Source organism: Dendropsophus ebraccatus, chromosome 1, assembly GCF_027789765.1.
Source record: "Dendropsophus ebraccatus isolate aDenEbr1 chromosome 1, aDenEbr1.pat, whole genome shotgun sequence".
Lineage (NCBI taxonomy): Eukaryota > Metazoa > Chordata > Amphibia > Anura > Hylidae > Dendropsophus > Dendropsophus ebraccatus.
Genome location: NC_091454.1, coordinates 206,393,567 through 206,414,074, shown reverse-complemented (window position 1 = coordinate 206,414,074; position 20,508 = coordinate 206,393,567). Strand labels below are relative to the sequence as shown.

The following is a 20,508-nucleotide window of genomic DNA, read 5'->3' as shown; positions in this document are numbered from 1 at the left end:
CATAATAAGCGGTAAAGTGGCAACCGCTAGGTCTCTTTTCTGCAGTCTACTGGTCTTCCCCTGTTGATAGGGAAATTCCTTCTACAGTAAGGACCCTATTACATTATAGTGTGAAAAACCATTATATTGTTCAAATCTAAGCGATAATGCTTCTGTGTGTATGGCGGCAACCATCAAACCACTAATGAAAAGCCGTTCCTGTGTCACTGATCACATCTTTTGAGCTGACCATAAAATCATTGACAAAGTGTCACTGTCTTTTTTTTTTTTTGCAGAAATCAATAGTCCAGGCAATTGTATGAAACTTTGTAATTGGGTTTATAAGGCAAATATGCCATTATCTGCATTCAAAAAGACTTTCCCCAGGTCCCCCCCCCCCTCATCTCTCTCATCCACTGCTCATTATCAGGAAATCATGTCTTGCTGCATCAGACGTGCCCCTGTCTGTTCTATGGAGAGGGGAGGGGGAGGAGGAAGGAGGGAGATTAGTTGGCAGCAGAGAGCAGAGAACACAGGATTACACTGTAGGAGCTGTATGAAAGCCGGTATATAGAGGTCAGAGAGGTTAGTGCTGACTTCAGAGGAGATAGCCCAGTGATGTAGCTGTAAATTAACTCTTTTTTGTCCTGTTTTAGTGCCTCATCTCCCTCCACCCCTCCCCTCTCCATAGAGAACAATGAAGACAGGGGGAGAGCTTCAAACTGCTTTCTCATGATAAAAATGCATTTTCGGCTAATAAACCCAATTAAAAATCGCCTGTATTATTGATTTCTGCAAAAAAAAATAAAAAAATTGAAGACAGTGACACTTTAATCATTCACTAATTGTTTGCAAATCTTTCGCTGTATGTACACATCATTCGTTCGTAATTACGATTGTCTGTATACTAGAGTGTATGACTGATCATAATTGCTATCGTAACTAATGACTATCGTTCTTTGTATTCTGGTAAATGATTTTAGATCGTTCCCGAAGGAGTAATACAATCTATATGATGTGCTTATATCCTTTGGATTTTCTTTTAAAGATTATGAAGGACATTTACTAAGGAGTCTTATAAGTGCAACTATTCTAATGGGGATCGGTGTGTAGTTTGTTCTAATTTCTTGTGACTGATTCATTAAAACGTAGTACTGCCATAGTAAATGCATCTAAATAAAAAGGCGCAACTATGAAAAAATTGCGCAGTTTTATTCACCTGGTTCCGACCAGACGTAAACTGTTTATGCAACGTTTTAAAAAGTCGTAAATGATAAACTGGGCGCTAATCCCAGATTATGTGAACTTTTGGGTGAATACTTAAAACAGGCAGATTAAAAAAAAGTTGCATCTAAAAATATTCACCTGTCGAATAATGGTTCATAAATAGAACTTAGACCAAAAATGGGTGAAAAAAGCAATTATTCCCCAAAAATAAGGCATTGATAAATGTCCCCCGCTGTCTCTTACAGTCAAAGTGAACATACAATAGAAAGTACAGACCTCTCTTTGTAGGTGATCAAACTTGCAAAATCGTCAGTGTATTAAATACGTATTTTCCCGAGTATATAATTAAGGCTGTGTTCACACTACGTATGAGTCTGGCCGTAGTTCGTACGCAGCCGTACATGTGCGGCTGAAAGTACGGCCGTGGGAAAAATAGACATGCGGCCGGATTGCGAACATGCGGGCGAACCGCGAACATGCGCCTGTAGTAGAGTTATGCTTCCCTAGCTTGTTTCGAAGCGATCTGAGACAGGTCATTTACTTGGAAATCTTCGCCCAGCCCCATAAACCACACAGAACCTTTTGAATCTAAAATCACGTTCAATTTGGCTGAAATAAGCACTCCGTACGGGACTGCATGGAAATCCACGGCCGTGAGTTAGAACATTTCCGTCCTCAAACAATAGTCTTGTTCATTTTTCACAGCGCCGTATACGATCCGGCCGTAAGCTCATAAGTAGTGTGCACTGTGCGGCCGTATATCGTATACTTTCAAGCGAACGCATCAACCTCAAAACTACGGGCGTATATTCGCGGTTCGCACTACGGCCGGAAAGATACGTAGTGTGAACATAGCCTAAAGCTGCCTAATGGTGTGTTTACACAGAGAGATTTATCTGACAGATTTTTGAAGCCAAAGCCAGGAACAGACTATAAACAGGGTGCAGGTCATAAAGGAAAGACTGAGATTCCCTGCCTTTTGAAGTCCATTCCTGACTTTGGCTTCCAAAATTGGTCAGATAAATCTGCATGTGTAAACGAACCATAAGACCCTCAACAAGTTAATAGATCAAGGTATGAAAAAACAGAAACATGTTTTTTTTTTTTTATTTAAATCACTTTTAAATATAAAATACAATCTGTATGGATCTGTAACAATGGCAATAAAAACACAATAATAATCAAATGTTATTGGCCCAGGACCTAGACCATCCAAGGAGTTCTGCCATTCTGGTCTTAGCACACTCCTGAAGTGGATCATGAAACAACAAATATCCAGCTTAAAGGGGTTATCCAGCACTACAAAAACATGGCCACTTTCCCCCTACTGTTGTCTCCAGATTGGGTGGGGTTTTGAAACTTAGTACCATTGAAGTAAATGGAGCTGAATTGCAAACCACACCTGAACTGGAGACAACAGTAGGGGGAGAAGTGGCCATGTTTTTGTAGCGCTGGATAACCCCTTTAAGGGCTTGTTCACACTGAGGAATGGGCGAGTATTCAGTGAGGAATTGAAGAGGAAAGTTTTCTGCTTGAAATTCCTCGCCTATTCTTGTCAGAATAGGAAAAGAATTTGATGAGAATTCAAGCCCCATTGACTTCTATAGGATTCCTCTAGCGGAATCTGCTCAAAGAACTAACATGTCAATCCTTTGGATGGAAAGCAGATCCTTGGCGGAATGTGATCCGAGGAAAGATCCACGGAACACAATGGGACATTGCTCTGTTCAAATTATTTGGGCGGAATTTCAAGAGAAATTAGACACAAATTCCACCTGAAATTCCTTGCCTATTCCTCATTGTGAACAGGCTCTAATTATATTATTTAGTCATTGTATAGTAAGAGAGGTTTTCTTTGGGGATTTGTTACTGTACTGGACCGTTCCGGACAGAGATGGCAGCAGAGAGCACTGTGTCAGACTGGAGAGAATGCACCACTTCCTGCAGGACATACAGCAGCTGGTAAGTACTGGAAGACTTGAGATCTTTTAATAGAAGTAAATTACAAATCTCTGGCACCAGTTGATATGAAATAAATATTTTGGGGGGTGAACTGCCCCTTAAAGCTGCAGTAACACAGCACAACCACTACACAGTAATCGGAGCTCTCTGCTTCTGGCTTAATTTACTGTGAAATTCTGTCTGCGGCAGTGCTGCCAAATAGTTGGTCAGTGGGATGCCAGGTTGTAGGTTATCAATATATGCACTGGTGCCCAGATTGGCTCAAAGGCCGCTCTATCAAATGTAAAAAGAAATATATATTGTATATAGTATAGCAGGTTCTTATTTTTTACAAATATAAAACAACTTTTCAGGACAGTGTCGGTCATTCCAGGGTCCGGATTTGGTTTCTCCGCAGTTCTCACGATTGAGGTAATTGTCGGGCTGATTAACCCCCCAGTTACTGTGAATGAATGAAAACAAACAAAAGGAAATGTGAAAAAAGGGAAGTGTAATATAAAGCAATGGATGGTAAGAACCAACGATACAATCAGCAGACACGTCTGTCCTCGTCTATAGATCTTACTGAATGACAAGTGGTTTATCGTCATTACAGACTGATCCAGTCCTGACTACACTGATACAGTAGGTCTATACATTGTTATTACAGACTGATCCAGTCCTGACTACACTGATAGGTCTATACATTGTTATTATAGACTGATCCAGTCCTGACTACACTGATAGGTCTATACATGGTTATTATAGACTGATATATATCTAACTACACTGATAGATCTATACATTATTATTATAGACTGATCCAGCCCTGACTACACTGATAGATCTATACATTGTTATTACAGACTGATCCAGTCCTGACTACACTGATAGGTCTATACATTATTATAGGCTGATCCAGTCCTTACTACACTGATAGGTCTATACACTGTTATTATAGACTGATCCAGTCCTGACTACACTGATACAGTAGGTCTATACATTGTTATTACAGACTGATCCAGTCCTGACTACACTGATAGGTCTATACATTGTTATTATAGACTGATCCAGTCCTGACTACACTGATAGGTCTATACATTGTTATTATAGACTGATCCAGTCCTGACTACACTGATAGGTCTATACATTGTTATTACAGACTGATCCAGTCCTGACTACACTGATAGGTCTATACATTGTTATTACAGACTGATCCAGTCCTGACTACACTGATAGATCTATACACTGTTATTATAGACTGATCCAGTCCTGACTACACTGATAGATCTATACACTGTTATTATAGACTGATCCAGTCCTGACTACACTGATACAGTAGGTCTATACATTGTTATTATAGACTGATCCAGTCCTGACTACACTGATAGGTCTATACATTGTTATTATAGACTGATCCAGTCCTGACTACACTGATAGGTCTATACATTGTTATTACAGACTGATCCAGTCCTGACTACACTGATAGGTCTATACATTGTTATTACAGACTGATCCAGTCCTGACTACACTGATAGGTCTATACATTGTTATTACAGACTGATCCAGTCCTGACTACACTGATAGATCTATACACTGTTATTATAGACTGATCCAGTCCTGACTACACTGATACAGTAGGTCTATACATTGTTATTACAGACTGATCCAGTCCTGACTACACTGATAGGTCTATACATTATTATTATAGACTGATCCAGCCCTGACTACACTGATAGGTCTATACATTGTTATTACAGACTGATCCAGTCCTGTCTACACTGATAGGTCTATACATTGTTATTATAGACTGATACAGTCCTGACTACACTGATAGGTCTATACATTATTATAGGCTGATCCAGTCCCGACTACACTGATAGGTCTATACATTGTTATGTCAGCTATTAGACCAATAACACCTACACTGCATCTTTTCAGACATGTGTGCTGTCATATCCAGTTATGGAGAATATTCCAGGTAATTTTTCTTTCGATCTGTTTTTAAATATACATTTGTACCCTTCCTCCTCCCCTTCTGTTGTCGCTGTCTTGATGTCGACCCCCGCTGTGCTGACATTTTTTGTGTATGTTTGAACACAAGTACCATTCCGCTCAACCCATCAGGGGCCACAGAGGTGTCCCACCTCAGCCTCGACTTGACTTAAAACGACTCTGTATCCACCAACCCACCCCACCAAACTATTAGCGCCATCTGTTTGATGAGAGTAAATCCTTACTGGTCGTGTCCTTTAAAATGTGCCCGATGCCTTGGTTAGAGCAAAAAAAATTACTTTTCAACTTGCAGCACTGTGCCATACTGGCGTGGCCTAGAGTGTCTGTGCCCCAGGTCTGTGATGCCTCTCCTTTTTTCTTCTCCACCCTCCTCATTGTTAGGAACGCCCCCAGGTAGGATTTCTATCAATCACTTGACATAGTGACACAGGTGCACTGTTTAGAGGAGCGATGGATAAAAATCTTCCCTGGGGGTGTTCCTAATGATGAGGAGGGAGGGGAGGAATGAAGGAGAGGCGTCACAGACCTGGGGCACATACACTCTTTTCCACGCCAGTATGACCCAGTGCTGCAGATTAAAAGATCATTTTTTTGCTCTAACTAAGGCACCGGACGTATTCTCAAGGCACAACCGGTAGGGATTTACTCTCATCAAATGGATGGTACTAGTGGTTGGTGAGGTAGGTTGGTGGATACAGAGTCGCTTTAAAGGGAAGGTACATGTGCTGATACCGACATTTATATAGAAAAAAGAAACTATGCTGACCCTACTTACTGCCCACCAGTGCATCAAGAAGAGTAAGTATAATTTTTAATCTATTGAACTCTATTAAATTATTCTATTAGACTGTCTTACAAAAGCCTATTACCCAGCACTTACGTAAAGGTGGCTTGTGTCCCATCCAGCCACTTCCAGACATTAGTTGCTTCTGGGTCTCGTAGGAGTCCAATCCAATATCTTCTTCTATTCTTAAAAAATTTATTCAAGGTATCCTAGAAACATTAGCCGCAATGATAGATAGATAGATAGATAGATAGATAGATAGATAGATAGATAGATAGATAGGAGATAGATAGATAGATAGATAGATAGATAGATAACCATCAAGTCAGTATGGAACAGGCATGCAAGGTACATAGATAGTGTGAGTCTGAGTTTTTAAATTAATTGGTGTCAGAAAGTTATATATTTATATTTGTAAATTACTTCTATTCAAACATAGACTGGAAATAATATACCACTTTCTGCATAAGATACAGCAGGTGATTAGTCCTGGAAGACTTAAGATTTTTGAATTGAAGTCATTGTATAACCTTCTGAGATCAGTAGACTCTCTAGTGTGTCCTATATGATGCTTTTCTGTTTATAAGGAGACAGACTGAAGCTGCATCTCATGTGGGGGTTTATTTGGTTGACATCTACCCTGAGGCTGGCCCTGAGTGTGTCCCACCCACCCGCCCGCTCTGCCCGCCTGCTCTCCGTGCCGATGCAACTCGGAGGGCTCATGTCCCGGATGTTATAGGACCCTAGCAACACTCCTGCTTTGTTGGTTTGCAGTTGTGCCATAATTTTCGCACAGCCCACTCACAAATGTGACTCTATTTGATAATGAAGAGACTTCTGTTGTCCAGTTTGGTCTCACTGGACTTTGTTTAGGGGGATCATTTTCTTTACACTTCACAAGTACTTGTTACTCGGTGTTGGTTGTTTTCTGTATACAGCCCTTACCCATTCAGCTTTATCCTTTATCATTACGAGAACAGAGTTGTTTTTGTAGCATTCATCTCGAGCCTCCTCCCAGGTTATTTCTTCCTCAGAGACATAGTAACAGGAACATCTACTCATTTTCCAGCCAGCAGGACACGGCATACAGTTAGATTCTAGAAGAGAATTGAGAATACTGCAGTTGCTTAGTAAAAAAGAGACCTAGGACTACCCTACCTGGCGGTGTCCAAAATGGTGGGGCAGAAGGCGAAGATATATGCAAAATATATAAAATATATATATATACTGTATCATGCCCTGGATAAAATGCCTGCTGCCCCGGTTTTGAAAGCCAGATGTGGCTCTTTTGATGGCCGCATCTGGCTCTCAGATCGCCGCTGGTGGGGGTAGTGTGTGTGTGGAGGGTCAGTTAGGGTAGTGTGTGTGGGGATGGCAGTCGGGTTAATTGCAGGCAGGAGGCACAGCAGAGGGGTCATTATTACTACATGGGAGGCACACCGGGGGCATTATTACTACACGGAAGGGACAGCAGGAGCTATTATTACCAGGGCCGCTTTAACCAGAGGGCACATGGTGCACGTGCACCGGGCCCACTGGTTAAAGGGGCCCCCCGAGCAGGCCGGCCGTTGCTATGTGCGACCAATGCGGTCGCACAGGGCTCAGGCCACCAGCCTGTCAGGGGGGAGCGCCATGTCCGCCGCTGCCCTCGCGCGCTGCAGCAGCAGCGACACTGACAGAGAGAGAGCCATTGGCTCCCTCCCTGTCAGTCACTCTTGTGGCCGCACTTCCTGCGGTCACAAGAGGCCGCACTCTGGAGCGTCGGCGCGAGGGTAAGGGGAGTGCAGCCTCTTGTGACTGCAGGAAGTGCGGCCTCAAGAGGGAAGAGAAGAGGAGCGCGTGGACCTAGGTGAGTAAAAGTGTTTTTTTTTTTTTCAATGTTATATGGGAGGGGGAGCGCATATACTATTGGGGAGCACAGGGGAGCTATATACTATGGGGGAGCACAGGGGGCTATATACTATGGGGGAGCACAGGGGGCTATATACTATGGGTTGGGGGGCTATATACTATGGGGGAGCACAGGGGGCTATATACTACTGGGGAGCACAGGGGAGCTATATACTATGGGGGAGCACAAGGGGCTATATACTATGGGGGAGCACAGGGGGCTATATACTACTGGGGAGCACAGGGGGCTATATAGTACTGGGGAGCACAGGGGAGCTATATACTATGGGGGAGCACAGGGGGCTATATACTATGGGGGAGCACAGGGGGCTATATACTATGGGGGAGCACAGGGGGCTATATACTACTGGGGAGCACAGGGGGCTATATACTACTGGGGAGCACAGGGAGCTATATACAATGGGGGAGCTTAGGGGGCTATATACTATGGGGGAGCACAGGGGGCTATATACTATGGGGGAGCACAGGGGGCTATATACTATGGGGGAGCACAGGGGAGCTATATACTATGGGGGAGCACAGGGGAGCTATATACTATGGGGGAGCACAGGGGAGTTATATACTATGGGGGAGCACAGGGGGCTATATACTATGGGGGAGCACAGGGGAGCTATATACTATGGGGGAGCACAGGGGACTATATACTACTGGGGAGCACAGGGGTCTATATACTATGGGGAGCACAGGGGTCTATATACTATGGGGAGCACAGGGGAGCTATATACTATGGGGAGCACAGGGGAGCTATATACTATGGGGGAGCACAGGAGAGCTATATACTATGGGGGAGCACAGGGGACTATATACTACTGGGGAGCACAGGGGTCTATATACTTTGGGGAGCACAGGGAAGCTATATACTATGGGGGAGCACAGGGGAGCTATATACTACTGGGGAGCACAGGGGAGCTATATACTACTGGGGAGCACAGGGGAGCTATATACTACTGGGGAGCACAGGGGGCTATATACTATGGGGGAGCACAGGGGGCTATATACTATGGGGGAGCACAGGGGAGCTATATACTATTGGGGAGCACAGGGGAGCTATATACTATTGGGGAGCACAGGGGAGCTATATACTATTGGGGAGCACAGGGAGCTATATACTATTTAGGAGCACAGGGGTCTATATACTATGGGGGAGAGCACAGGGGGGCTATATATTATGGAGAGCACAGGGGGGCTATATACTATTGGGGAGAGCACAGGGGGCTATATACTATTGGGGGAGCACAGGGGGGCTATATACTATTGGGGGAGAGCACAGGGGGGCTATATACTATTGTGGGAGAGCATAGGGGTCTATATACTATTGGAGAGCACATGGGGGCTATATACTATTGGGGGAGAGCACAGGGGTCTATATACTATTGTGGGAGAGCACAGGGGGCTATATACTATTGTGGGAGAGCACAGGGGTCTATTTACTATGGGGGAGAGCACAGGGGGGCTATATATTATGGAGAGCACAGGGGGGCTATATACTATTGGGGAGAGCAAAGGGGGCTATATACTATTGGGGGAGCACAGGGGGGCTATATACTATTGGGGGAGAGCACAGGGGGGCTATATACTATTGTGGGAGAGCATAGGGGTCTATATACTATTGGAGAGCACAGGGGGGCTATATACTATTGGGGGAGAACACAGGGGGGCTATATACTATTGTGGGAGAGCACAGGGGGGCTATATACTATTGTGGGAGAGCACGGGGGGGGCTATATACTACTGGGGAGAGTGCACAGGGGGGCTATATACTAATGGGGGAGCGCACAGGAGGGCTGTATATAACTGGAGGAGCACATGAGGGGCTATATACTACAGGGACACCTTAAAACTATGGAGGCACAGAGGGGTGTAACTATGTAGGGGTACAGAGGGGTGTAACTACTGTATAGGGGTACAAGGGACCTAACTACTGTATGTGTTGGAGCCTAAAATATTTGTCTGGCAGATTCTGGAGAGAAGATTCACAGCCAGGAGAAGACTTCAAGGTGGCCCAGGCTGGATGGAGAGAAAAAGAAAAGGTGACAGACTCTGATCGGAGAAGACGCCCCCGGTGAGTCACTGGATGTAACTGCACTCTGTTATAGGGTTGTAGTGTTAGGGGTCATGATGTGGCAGTATTATGTAATGGTATCATTGGTGATATCTTTCTGTTTTGTTCAGTGCAGTTTTTATGTAATATGTAATCACTGTATGGTGGAAATAGTGTTATAAGGTAACTACTGTATGTATTGGGGCTCTTGATACAGTGTGGGGGCAAATTCAGTACATTATACAATGTGCCGAAAGGGAAGGGGGGGGCCCACTCTTGAGGGCTGTGCACTGGGCCCACCAATGTATTAAAACGGCTCTGATTATTACTATAAGGGGGAACCGCAAGGGGCATTATTACTATATGGGAGCACAGCAGGAGGCAATATTACTATCCGCTTATGATGGCACTCAGAGGGCCCATGCCCAGGATATTTTAGGACCCTATATATTCGTAAGTACAATACGTTTTTCTTTCAAGTATCCACACTACAATCCCAGCAGAGTACCACACTATTTAGACAAGGTCCCATACACGGCCCCTACACTACCCTCGCTCCACCAAGTGTTTCCCCCACTGACCGCAGCCACCGCCACTTTCACAGACTAACTATTCCCGGAAGTGACAGCCAGCTCAGTCAATCACTGACTGATACAGGACAGCTCCCCGGCCCGGCCAGTGATCAGCTGAGAGGGCTATTGCTACCGAGATGGGTTTGCCTGCAGTAGTGACTGCTGCGATCAGTACAGTACCCAGAGACACAGGTAAGAATAAGATGTTTATTATGTTTTATATAAAGGCAGCAACATACAAAAAGTTTTTTAAGTGCTAGGTTACCGCTTTAACCCAGTAGTATGTTTCCTCTTTTGCCACACTAATAGGAGGACAGGAAGTTGAGATCCAGAAAACTATTTGATATCCTAGCTGGAAGCTATGCTATAGGCAACCTTTTCCTATCCATCACTCAAAGTGTTCACCAAGGAAGGTAACCACAAATGCGTTAGACAAAATCCATTGAAGAGACTGACATATATATATTTTCATGTTTTGAGGTCAGTATGGAAGATGGAAACAAATGTGAACAGACTCTTATTATTTCCCCAGACATCTAGTGGGAGAACCCTGCCAAAAGTATCCCAATTAGAGATGATCGAACAGCGCCGATGTTCGTACGAACTCGAACCATCGGCATTTGACTCCCGCCGCCTTCCCGTTCCGTGGGGAGGGTGGAGACAACCTGAATTCTGCCTGGAAAACAGGTATACAGCCTGGGTCATAGGTTGTATTCTGTTTTCCAGATGGGACTCGGGCTGTCTCCACCTTCCCCACGGGACGGGAAGGCAGCGGGAGTCAAATGCCGATGGTTCGAGTTCGTACGAAACCTGAACATCGGCGCTGTTCAATCATCTCTAATCCCAATATCTTAGTTTCATATATACATATGAGGGATAAAACATGGCGGTAGTTGGGTATAGAGCATTCACACATAAATTTACAGGAACTAGACTTTACATGGGTTAAAATAATATATAAATTTGAAAAAGAAAAATTTCTATTAGAGCATTTAAGTTAATAGAGCGAGAGGGTGTTTTGTTCAGGATCCTTAACTCTTGGCTAGGAATTACAAAGAGCATCTCTTGCTTTGGAGGACCTCTCTTGTCCTGCATTATACAAATAATTGATTGATTGAGGGGACACCATGCAATGCTTAATTTCCCCTAAGGTAGCGCTGGTGGGAAATAGAATACTTTTTTACCAGATTTCCCCACAGGTTACAGATAATTATTGGAGATCCCAGCAGGGACGGTCTTTGTAACCAGCTTATTGTCATTAGACCCGTCTAAGAAGTAGGGATTGGCCAAACCAGTGAACCCCCTTAACTAGTATTTTAGAAAATTATGCAAAAGGGATTTCTGAGACTTGATGAGAATCGTCTGAAAGACTCACCTAAATCCACTTGGTCAATCCATTGGTCATTCGCTGAAAATAAATTCAGATATTCATATTACTTCACTAAGAAAGGTAGAGTATATGGATAAACTACTGTATATAGCACTGTAAAGTGTATAACACTGGTGCGTTTCTACTTCATGGAAAGCTTAGCACAATTACATTATGGTTCTAGCCATTATTCAAAAAGAAATCATATGAGGTTGTTTTTTCTCAAAGGTGAATAAGCTTTAAATTTCCTCTGGTGATTTGTTTTTTCTTTCTGGGAGTTTATACCATTTATATGATCTGATAAGTGTTCTGCTAACTTAATTGGGAATCATTACCAAAGCACCTAACCATGGCCCAGAACACGAATTAGTCAAATTATTCTCAAATTATGTAGAAAAGAAAGTCTGCAATTTGTTGCCCCTGTGGTCCTGGTACAAAGCCATTGGCCTTGATTTATTAATGTGTGTAAAATAGAAACTGGAATAGTAAACTGCCCATAGCAACAAAAACGCAGTTTTCCACTCTAGTAAAATGAAAGCTGAGCTGTGATTCGTTGCTGTGTGAGGTATAAATATATAACAGAAGTGAGATCACTGCACACATCAATATATATATATATATATATATATATATATATATATATACACACACACAGACACACACACGCAGTGTATATACTGCATATGTAAATAGAACACATACATAAATATATACCAGCAATGTATATACTAGATATATAAATAGAACACATACATAAATATTTACCAGCAATGTATATACTGCATATGTAAATAGAACACATACATAAATATATACCAGCAATGTATATACTGCATATGTAAATAGAACACATACATACATACATATATACTAGCAGCGTATATACTGCAATATACTGTGTACTGAATATATAAATATAACACATACATAATTATATACCAGCAGGAAATATAACACACACATTATTTATGCCCAGGACCAGCCTACAAGGCCTTACCATCTGTGCAGCTCCCTCATCAGTGATGCCAGTCTAAGAAGTATAGAATTGCCCTATGAAACCTTTGAGCTTTATCATACTGTAATAAGTTCTTGGCACCATATGGCCCAGCCACACTACAAATGCATCTTCCCTCAGCTGGAACATTAGATGAGCATGCAGATAATTGCTATGCTTAGTCCTTGATATACGCCCTGCACATGGATCGTCACTGGTATGATGTTCTGTATACAGGGAGTGGCTGTCAAAGCCGCATAAGCTGTATTTACAGGTCAGAATATCACCAATTGGCTGAGGTGAAGATGTCAGAAGATACATAAAATAGGCATAGTCTTTAATAGAAATATATTTCAATAACACGAGTACCATAAAGGTGTAAAACAGACAAAACAGACAAAAGTGGAATATCACTATGCACACAGAGGTAGAAAACCTCGGCACTCCCATACGTCATATACCGGTATATCCTGCACAGATTAGGACCGTAGCTACCGGAGGTGCTCTCCCACACAAAGCACTGCAGCACACGGTGGCCGAGAGGGCCTTTGAGGTGCTACAAAAGTTTGCTATGGGGCCCGGCCATCTCTAGTGACGCCCCAAAATACGGCCAATGCATGACATCACTGGAAGTTATTTCCCTGAATTAGATAGAACTGACAGGAGAAAATTGTAACCTTCCTGCCAGTACTATATACAGGTGCTACTGAGGAATACACCAAGGAACATAGGGCGAGATTTATCAAACATGGTGTAAACTGGCTCAGTTGCCCCTAGCAACCAATCAGATTCCACCTTTCATTCCTCACACACTCTTTGGAAAATGAAAGGTGGAATCTGATTGGTTGCTAGGGGCAACTGAGCCAGTTTCACTTTACACCATGTTTGATAAATCTCCCCCACAGTGTATGATGTGGAGGACACTTACTATGATTCTTTAGATGTGACATCCCTTCACTCGTTTCCAAATCTGTGGAGTAAATAGCAGAGCTGTGAGAAGACAATTTCCGACTATTTTGCCATTCAATGTACAGTTTATCGTTGGCCGTAATGTAGATAGGACTCTGTCCATCCGACCTCTCAGACCCATAGTTTTTACATGTTAATTCTTCTTTGCCTTCTTCATTCACCAACAGATAAATCAAAGACAAAAAAACAAAAACAATCCACCTAAAGTCTTAAAAGGAGACCTGTCACCCCCCGTGCCGGGGTGACAGGCTCCCGACCCCCTGTTACAGCCCCCTATACTCATCTGATTCCGCCGGGTCCCGCTTCCTGATGCTGTCAGGTCACGGAGATATGAGAGCCCGAAGCCCGGCGCGCGCGCTGACAGGAGAGTCCGACGCTCATAGAGAATGAATGGGGAGTCCGATGCTCCGTCATTCTCTATGGGCATCGGACTCTCCTGTGAGCGCGCGCGCCGGGCTTCGGGCGCTCATATCTCCGTGACCCGACCGGATCAGGAAACGGGACCAGGCGGGATGAGGTGAGTATAGGGGGTTGTAACGGGGGGTCGGGAGCCTGTCACCCCCCCATGCCGGGGTGACAGGCTCCCGACCCCCCGTTACAACCCCCTTATTAACCGTTAATAATACAACCTGGTGTAAAGAAATAGTGAAGCAGTTGCCCATAGCAATGAGATTACAGCCAATCAGATTGCTTCTTTCATGTTTAAAAAGACCTCTGAAAAATTAAAGCTGGAATCTGATTGGTTGCTATGGGCGACTGTTCCACTGTTCCTGTGCACATGGTTTGATAAATCTTGCCCTACATGCTGGGTGGATTAGTTTTTGTGGTTGATTATCTCAATGCTTATTACTCCTGGTTGACAACAAACAAGCCAACACGATACTATTATAATTTATTGACTAACAGAAAGTTGTTGTCATTGTCTGACATGCTACAGGTAGGCTATGTTCACACATAGTATTTCCTTTAGTTTCTTGGATCAACAAGCTTGCTGTTTTACTTTCCCTCCTACACTCCCACAGACCGTCTCACTTTGCCAAGGCTGCTGTAATCACAGGACTTTATTAACTAGAGTGTTTATTCTTTAAGGGTAAAATCAGCGGAAGCTCGCGCGCCTCAGTTCACACTTGTGTTGTTTGGCGGCAGCCTTCTCCGCCAGCGGCGCCTGCTGGGTTATGGGGGGGGGGGGGTCCTTAGGTATTGGTCCTGTGACAGTGGGGTTGCAGGGCCATTCTATGGCCTCCCTTCCCTGTTTGTGCACGCTTTGCGGGGTGGTTGGTCGCTGATCGACACGGTGGTGACTTAGTGCAGGGACCCATGTGAATCAGGGGACCTGCACGTGGTACATGGGGCAATATGGTTTGATCAAATTATATACCAACATCCTGCCGTTGTTTTTTAAATGTAGCCAAGTGGCATTAGTGTCAGCCATAGGTGTGAGGTGCAACGCTCCTTTTTCTCCCGATCTGTATTATCGCGCACCTCAGTTTCTCTATGGGATGGCTCGCGCGCCTCCGCTCCCGCCGCTCTCCACTCAAAGACATTACATGACAGAGTTACGGAAGTGGAGGTGTGCAAGCCATCCCATAGAGACACTGTGTGACATTGAGGGAGGTGGGAATTCCCACCATGGAATTCCGCCGCTTTTTTTCAGTGTGAACAGGCCCTATGGCTATGTTCACACAGCGGTTTTTCCATACATTGTTTTGTCTCTAAAACACTGGCCATTTACCATACTTTGGTGGCTGGTATCACTGTAACAGCCGTAGGTTCAATATTTAGGTTCAGATTCCAAGTTGGCCATTAAAAACTTAAATAGAATTGATGATTAAAAAATGATGTCCATAACTAAATACTATGTGGGAAATTATGTTGATATTATAAACATTAATGTCACACGTTATTCTATACGTTGTGTAAACTGATGACCGTTCTTTGCATTTACTTCAATGGGAATCATAAAAGATTGAAAACAATGGCCGTTACTTTCAATAAAATTGACGTTAGTTTAGCAAAAACAGTGTGTTAACATACAACTCCTCACGGAGTGGTCGTTGTTTATACAGCCCCTAAAACAGCAAATAGTAACCAACACTCACAGCATTTTAGGAGGAAAATTTTGACACCAGCCAAAATGAGAACTAATATAAGAAGGATGAGAGCTGCTATAATCACCCGATCTGAAATACACGAGAAGAAGATCAGCACAATAATAACTGAGAACCGAGAATAATATCACATGATACAAGCATTATACAATAGTGTAACTTTTCTTACAGCCTAATATTCTTTATACAGCCTTTACAAGTCATTATAAATAACATGATCAATGTATTATTCTAGGCATAACAGTTTTGAAGCTTCTACTCTTCTACTAGAGGGAAAAACCTCTCTAACAGATCCTGAGTTTAAAAGGGTTATCCGGTTAATTAAAATATGTGTTGAATCACCCCCCCCTCCTGGAGACTAACAATACATTTCATGCCATTTCCTTTTCAGTCTCCTTATCCTAGTTCTGAGAGCCTGATGCTTTCTGCTGAGGTCACAGAAAACTGTATTTGAGCTTTTTTTCTCCATCTCCCCCTCTTCACCCATTTTCCCAGACAGCTGATGTAAACAAGTCCCTATCTTCAACTTTGTAGCTTCTTTGGAATGCTGGAAGGGTTAATCTGAGGTCAAGTTGCTGATGAACTCAATGGGCGGGATTTATCAAGACCGGTGTACTCGTACGCTGGTCTTAAATTAGGCCCCACCCCCTTCCCCCCCGGCCAGATTCACTAAGAGGCACACACCTCTTAGTGAGTCCGGCTGGGTGCCCAAACCTTAGCCCGGCATACCAAATCTACACCTGATGCGAGCAGGCGTAAATAATGATAAATAAGGCGTGGTAGATACGGCAAGCATAGTCTATTGTAACTGTTCCCCACTGATTAATCCTCTCAGCATTACAGAGTTGCAGATAGTGACTTGTTAACATCAGCTGTCTGGGAAGCAAGGGGGAGGAGGGGGTTGACAGCAGAGATGGATTGGACAGCTCTTTCACAGTTTTCTGTGTCTTCAGCAGAAAGCAGCATGCTCAAAACTGAGGGAAGAAGACAGAAAAGGTAAAGACATGTATGGAATTAATTTGATAGTCTCCAGAAGGGGGAATAATCCAACATATATTCTACCTAACTGGAAAACCCCTTTAAATTCCAGCAGAAGATTGGCATGGGGGGGGGGGAGAGTAATTTTTTTTTGTTTGTTTACGTTTCAACAGAATATTGATGTTTTATGACCCAAGAGATTTTCCCTTTAAGAGTGCCTTCACATGTACCGCATCACAGAGGATTTAATGCTACAAGTTTTGCAGCAAATCCGCTGTTATACTTTGTCCTGTCATTTTCTATGACTTATATACTCGCAGCAATTTTTTATTCCACTACGAGAATGTCACCATTTGGAACAGTGTCAAATCTGCTATAATACGGTAAGTGTGAAGGCACCCTTAAACTTCCTTTTTTGTGGTCTCCTTTCTTTCTTCAGAATGAGTGAGCTGCCCCCCAAGGTTTCTGATCCCCTGTTCACTCACTATGCTGTGCGTACTGTAACTCGTTTCCCCTACCTGCTGCTACCTGCTCCAATACCGAGAGAGCAATAAGTACATCTGATGGACTTATGCAGCAAAGTCCTGAAGTCCATCTAGTGTCGGCTACATGTTACCTTTTGACTATTTGACATAATAACGCCAGCAAGTTGGTGAAAGAAGATCATGCTAAAAAGTGGCTGAATCTATTCCTGTTACCAAAAAGTAAAGATTATTATTAAAGTATCTGGGTCTTCGAAAGAACTTTATGTGTTACCCAGGAGAACATAAACGTATCCGCTTTCTTCCAGAAACAGCTCCACACTTGTCCTCAGTTGGTATCTGGTATTGCAGCTCAGCTACATTGAATTTAATGAAGCAAAGTTGCATTGCCACATACAACCTGAAGACATTGGTGGTGCTGTTTTTGGAAGAAAGCAGCTATATTTTTCTAAATCCTGAATAACCCCTTTTGAAGCTCTGTAGTGGTTGCCTCTCTTTGCCAGGGGGTGGAGTGAAAGTTGTTTAAATGCTTTACAGTCACTATGTACATACATTACTCACCGATCTAAAGTAATATATTCTTTTGACATACATATATATATATATATATATATATATATATATATATATATATATATATACACACACACACACACACACACACATAAACTATCCTGTACTGATCCTGTGGTATACTCTGTATTGAAGTTCAAAGTGGTGCTCCAGCGAAATATATATATATATTTTTTTTAAATCAACTGGCTTCAGAAAGTTATATAGAAAATCTCAAATCTTCCCATACTTATTAGCTGCTGTATGTCCTGCAGGAAGTATTCTTTCCAGTCTGACACAATGCTCTCTGCTGCCACCTCTGTCCATTTTTAGGAACTGCCCAGAGCAGTAGAGATTTTCTATAGGGATTAGCTATTGATCTAAACAGTTCCTGTTTGGGACAGAGATGTCAGCAGAGAGCACTGTGTCAGACTGAAAAGAATACACCATGACATGCAGGACAAACAGCAGCTGATAAGTACTGGAAGACAGGAATTTTTTTTAAATAGATTTAAAACTGGAGATTTTTAATTTACAGAACTATATAACTTTTTGAAACCAGTTGATTTGAAAGAAAAAGATTCTCAGTGGAGTACTCCTTTAAGTCTCTCATCATTCCTTAATTTCTCTGAAGCTGTATAACACCTGCCATCTACATTGTACAAACTGTATTGTTTCCACCAGACACTCTATAGTAATCTGATATAGGAAGAAAAAAAAAACTCCAAAAAACATTAAGACAAGTGGCAACCAATCAGCTTTCGTTTCTCATCATGAGATGTGATTGGTTGCTATCTGTCTGGGACAAAAATTCAACCAATTGTTTCAGATTAATACATCCGGGTTAATAATTCAATTGTTCTCCACTAGCAGAATTATGAATACAGCTCTGTAGCTCAGGATAATGCAATATATTTACAAAGCAACTCAACATTTTTCTATAAATATACAAGGATCTAAGATTACACAATAGTGAATACAGGCTGATTTACGGGGTTAAGAAATAAGTCAGAGGGCGTTCTATATTTTCTTATGTGAACCCTCGTACTAAGGTGAGGACCCATCTTATGGAACGGTGCGACTAGGATCTTGCCATAACTTACCTTTCCTTCCTGTATCATCTTGCATATTCCTCTTATCTCTATTTCTCATTGTCAGGTTGTAAGATGTGGAGTCCTGTGCTGTATCCTTTAGTTAGAGTACTTAACCTTCTGGTCAGGAATGGGTGTCTCTTGGCACCCTGGCATATGAATATACATATATAGGTTTATAGTTCCTAGAAACATGGAAGACCTCAGAGAAAAGAGAAGTGAGTGCCTACGAGGCGGCAGATGTTATTTAAGTAACTTCTTAAAAAATCTTAAAAACAGAACAAAAACCGCAATCAGGGGATTCACAATCACTATATACAGTGGTACCTTGGTTTAAGAGTAACTTGGTTTAAGAGCGTTTTGGTTTAAGAGCTCACAATTTTTCAAAATTGTGACTTGGTTTAAGAGCATTGCTTTGGTTTAAGAGCTCCCAGTACTGGGTGGGAGCGGGAGTGGGGGAGGGGCATGGTCTGCATAGCGGGGTCTAAAGCACTGTACTCTGACCCAGGGTGTCTCCCTCACCTTCCAAATCATAGCAGATCCACTTCAGGCTGGGGCTTGCATCAGGGGACAGGACTGTGGAGGTAATCTCTTCATAGCTGTAACCCCTCTCTCCCCGGACAGAGAGCGCTGCATGTATGTGCCCACATCTGCCCTGCTCATTCCTCCCTGCAGTCTCTGTCGGCCCTTGTGTTTCACATCCTCTCCATTACTGTACAGTAGCTTATAATATCACATATTCTGCTGTTTCTGAATGTTTGTTTCATTTGTATTACATGTTATTCAGAATAATAAATCATTATTTTTGGGGTGTGGAACCAATTGTCTGCATTTCTATGATTTGTTATGGGGAAATTTGCTTTGGTTTAAGAGTGGATTTGGATTACAAGCAAGGTCCCAGAACGAATTATGCTCGTAATCCAAGGCACCACTGTATATATATATATTTACGCACCCAAATAAAAATCCCCACTTTGGGAGCTACTGGCACTAAAATAATACAGTGTCCCAGAGCGGGGTGCACTGTTCTTTCTAGCACGTAAATGTGGGTACTATGCATATGTGTGAGCTCTGAGACTGAAGTCAATAGTGAGTGACTCCCACCACCAGATGTCACTGTTCTATTGTACGGCTGATGGTCTAAAACTATGCAAGGGTTAACTGATGTCTCTATTGATTATGTGTATTTCCTGCCATTGTCTGATGATTTTTACTAACCAATCTCTGAGCTGGCCACCTCAGGAGCTCTTACCCTATCACAGAGGGTTATTCTATGCCTTTTGAACAGGTAGTGTGGGTGGGGGAGCACTCCAGACAAATCTCACGCACCTGGACTCCAAGGCAGGTAGACTACTATACAGGGCTAGAGTGATAATGCTAAAGGTGATGCTCCGATAACGGAAATGCAATGTCAGGACAGGGGAGGCAGGGACAAGACACAACAGTGAGCCCTGATGCTGAACCCACCAACTGTCCCTACCTGCTTGCCTCAAT

General features: G+C 42.9%; 1 protein-coding gene across 3 annotated transcripts; it reads right to left on the bottom strand.

The window, feature by feature from the left end:
* Positions 1–3,031: 3,031 nt before the first annotated feature.
* Positions 3,032–19,202, bottom strand: LOC138791473 (CD209 antigen-like protein A). Of its 3 annotated transcripts, none has more exons than XM_069969205.1 (7): positions 19,027–19,202; positions 15,903–15,983; positions 13,763–13,804; positions 11,847–11,879; positions 6,893–7,044; positions 6,044–6,156; positions 3,032–3,610 (listed from the first exon to the last, which is right to left on the bottom strand). In XM_069969205.1, the coding sequence occupies exons 1-7, from the start codon at positions 19,073–19,075 to the stop codon at positions 3,490–3,492; spliced, it is 591 nt and encodes a 196-aa protein (XP_069825306.1). In that variant the 5' UTR covers positions 19,076–19,202; the 3' UTR covers positions 3,032–3,489. The 3 variants fall into 3 exon arrangements, with proteins under 3 accessions (XP_069825306.1, XP_069825317.1, XP_069825328.1); XM_069969216.1 differs by having other exon boundaries at positions 6,044–6,132; XM_069969227.1 differs by lacking the exons at positions 15,903–15,983; positions 19,027–19,202 and adding an exon at positions 13,912–13,965.
* Positions 19,203–20,508: the final 1,306 nt, after the last annotated feature.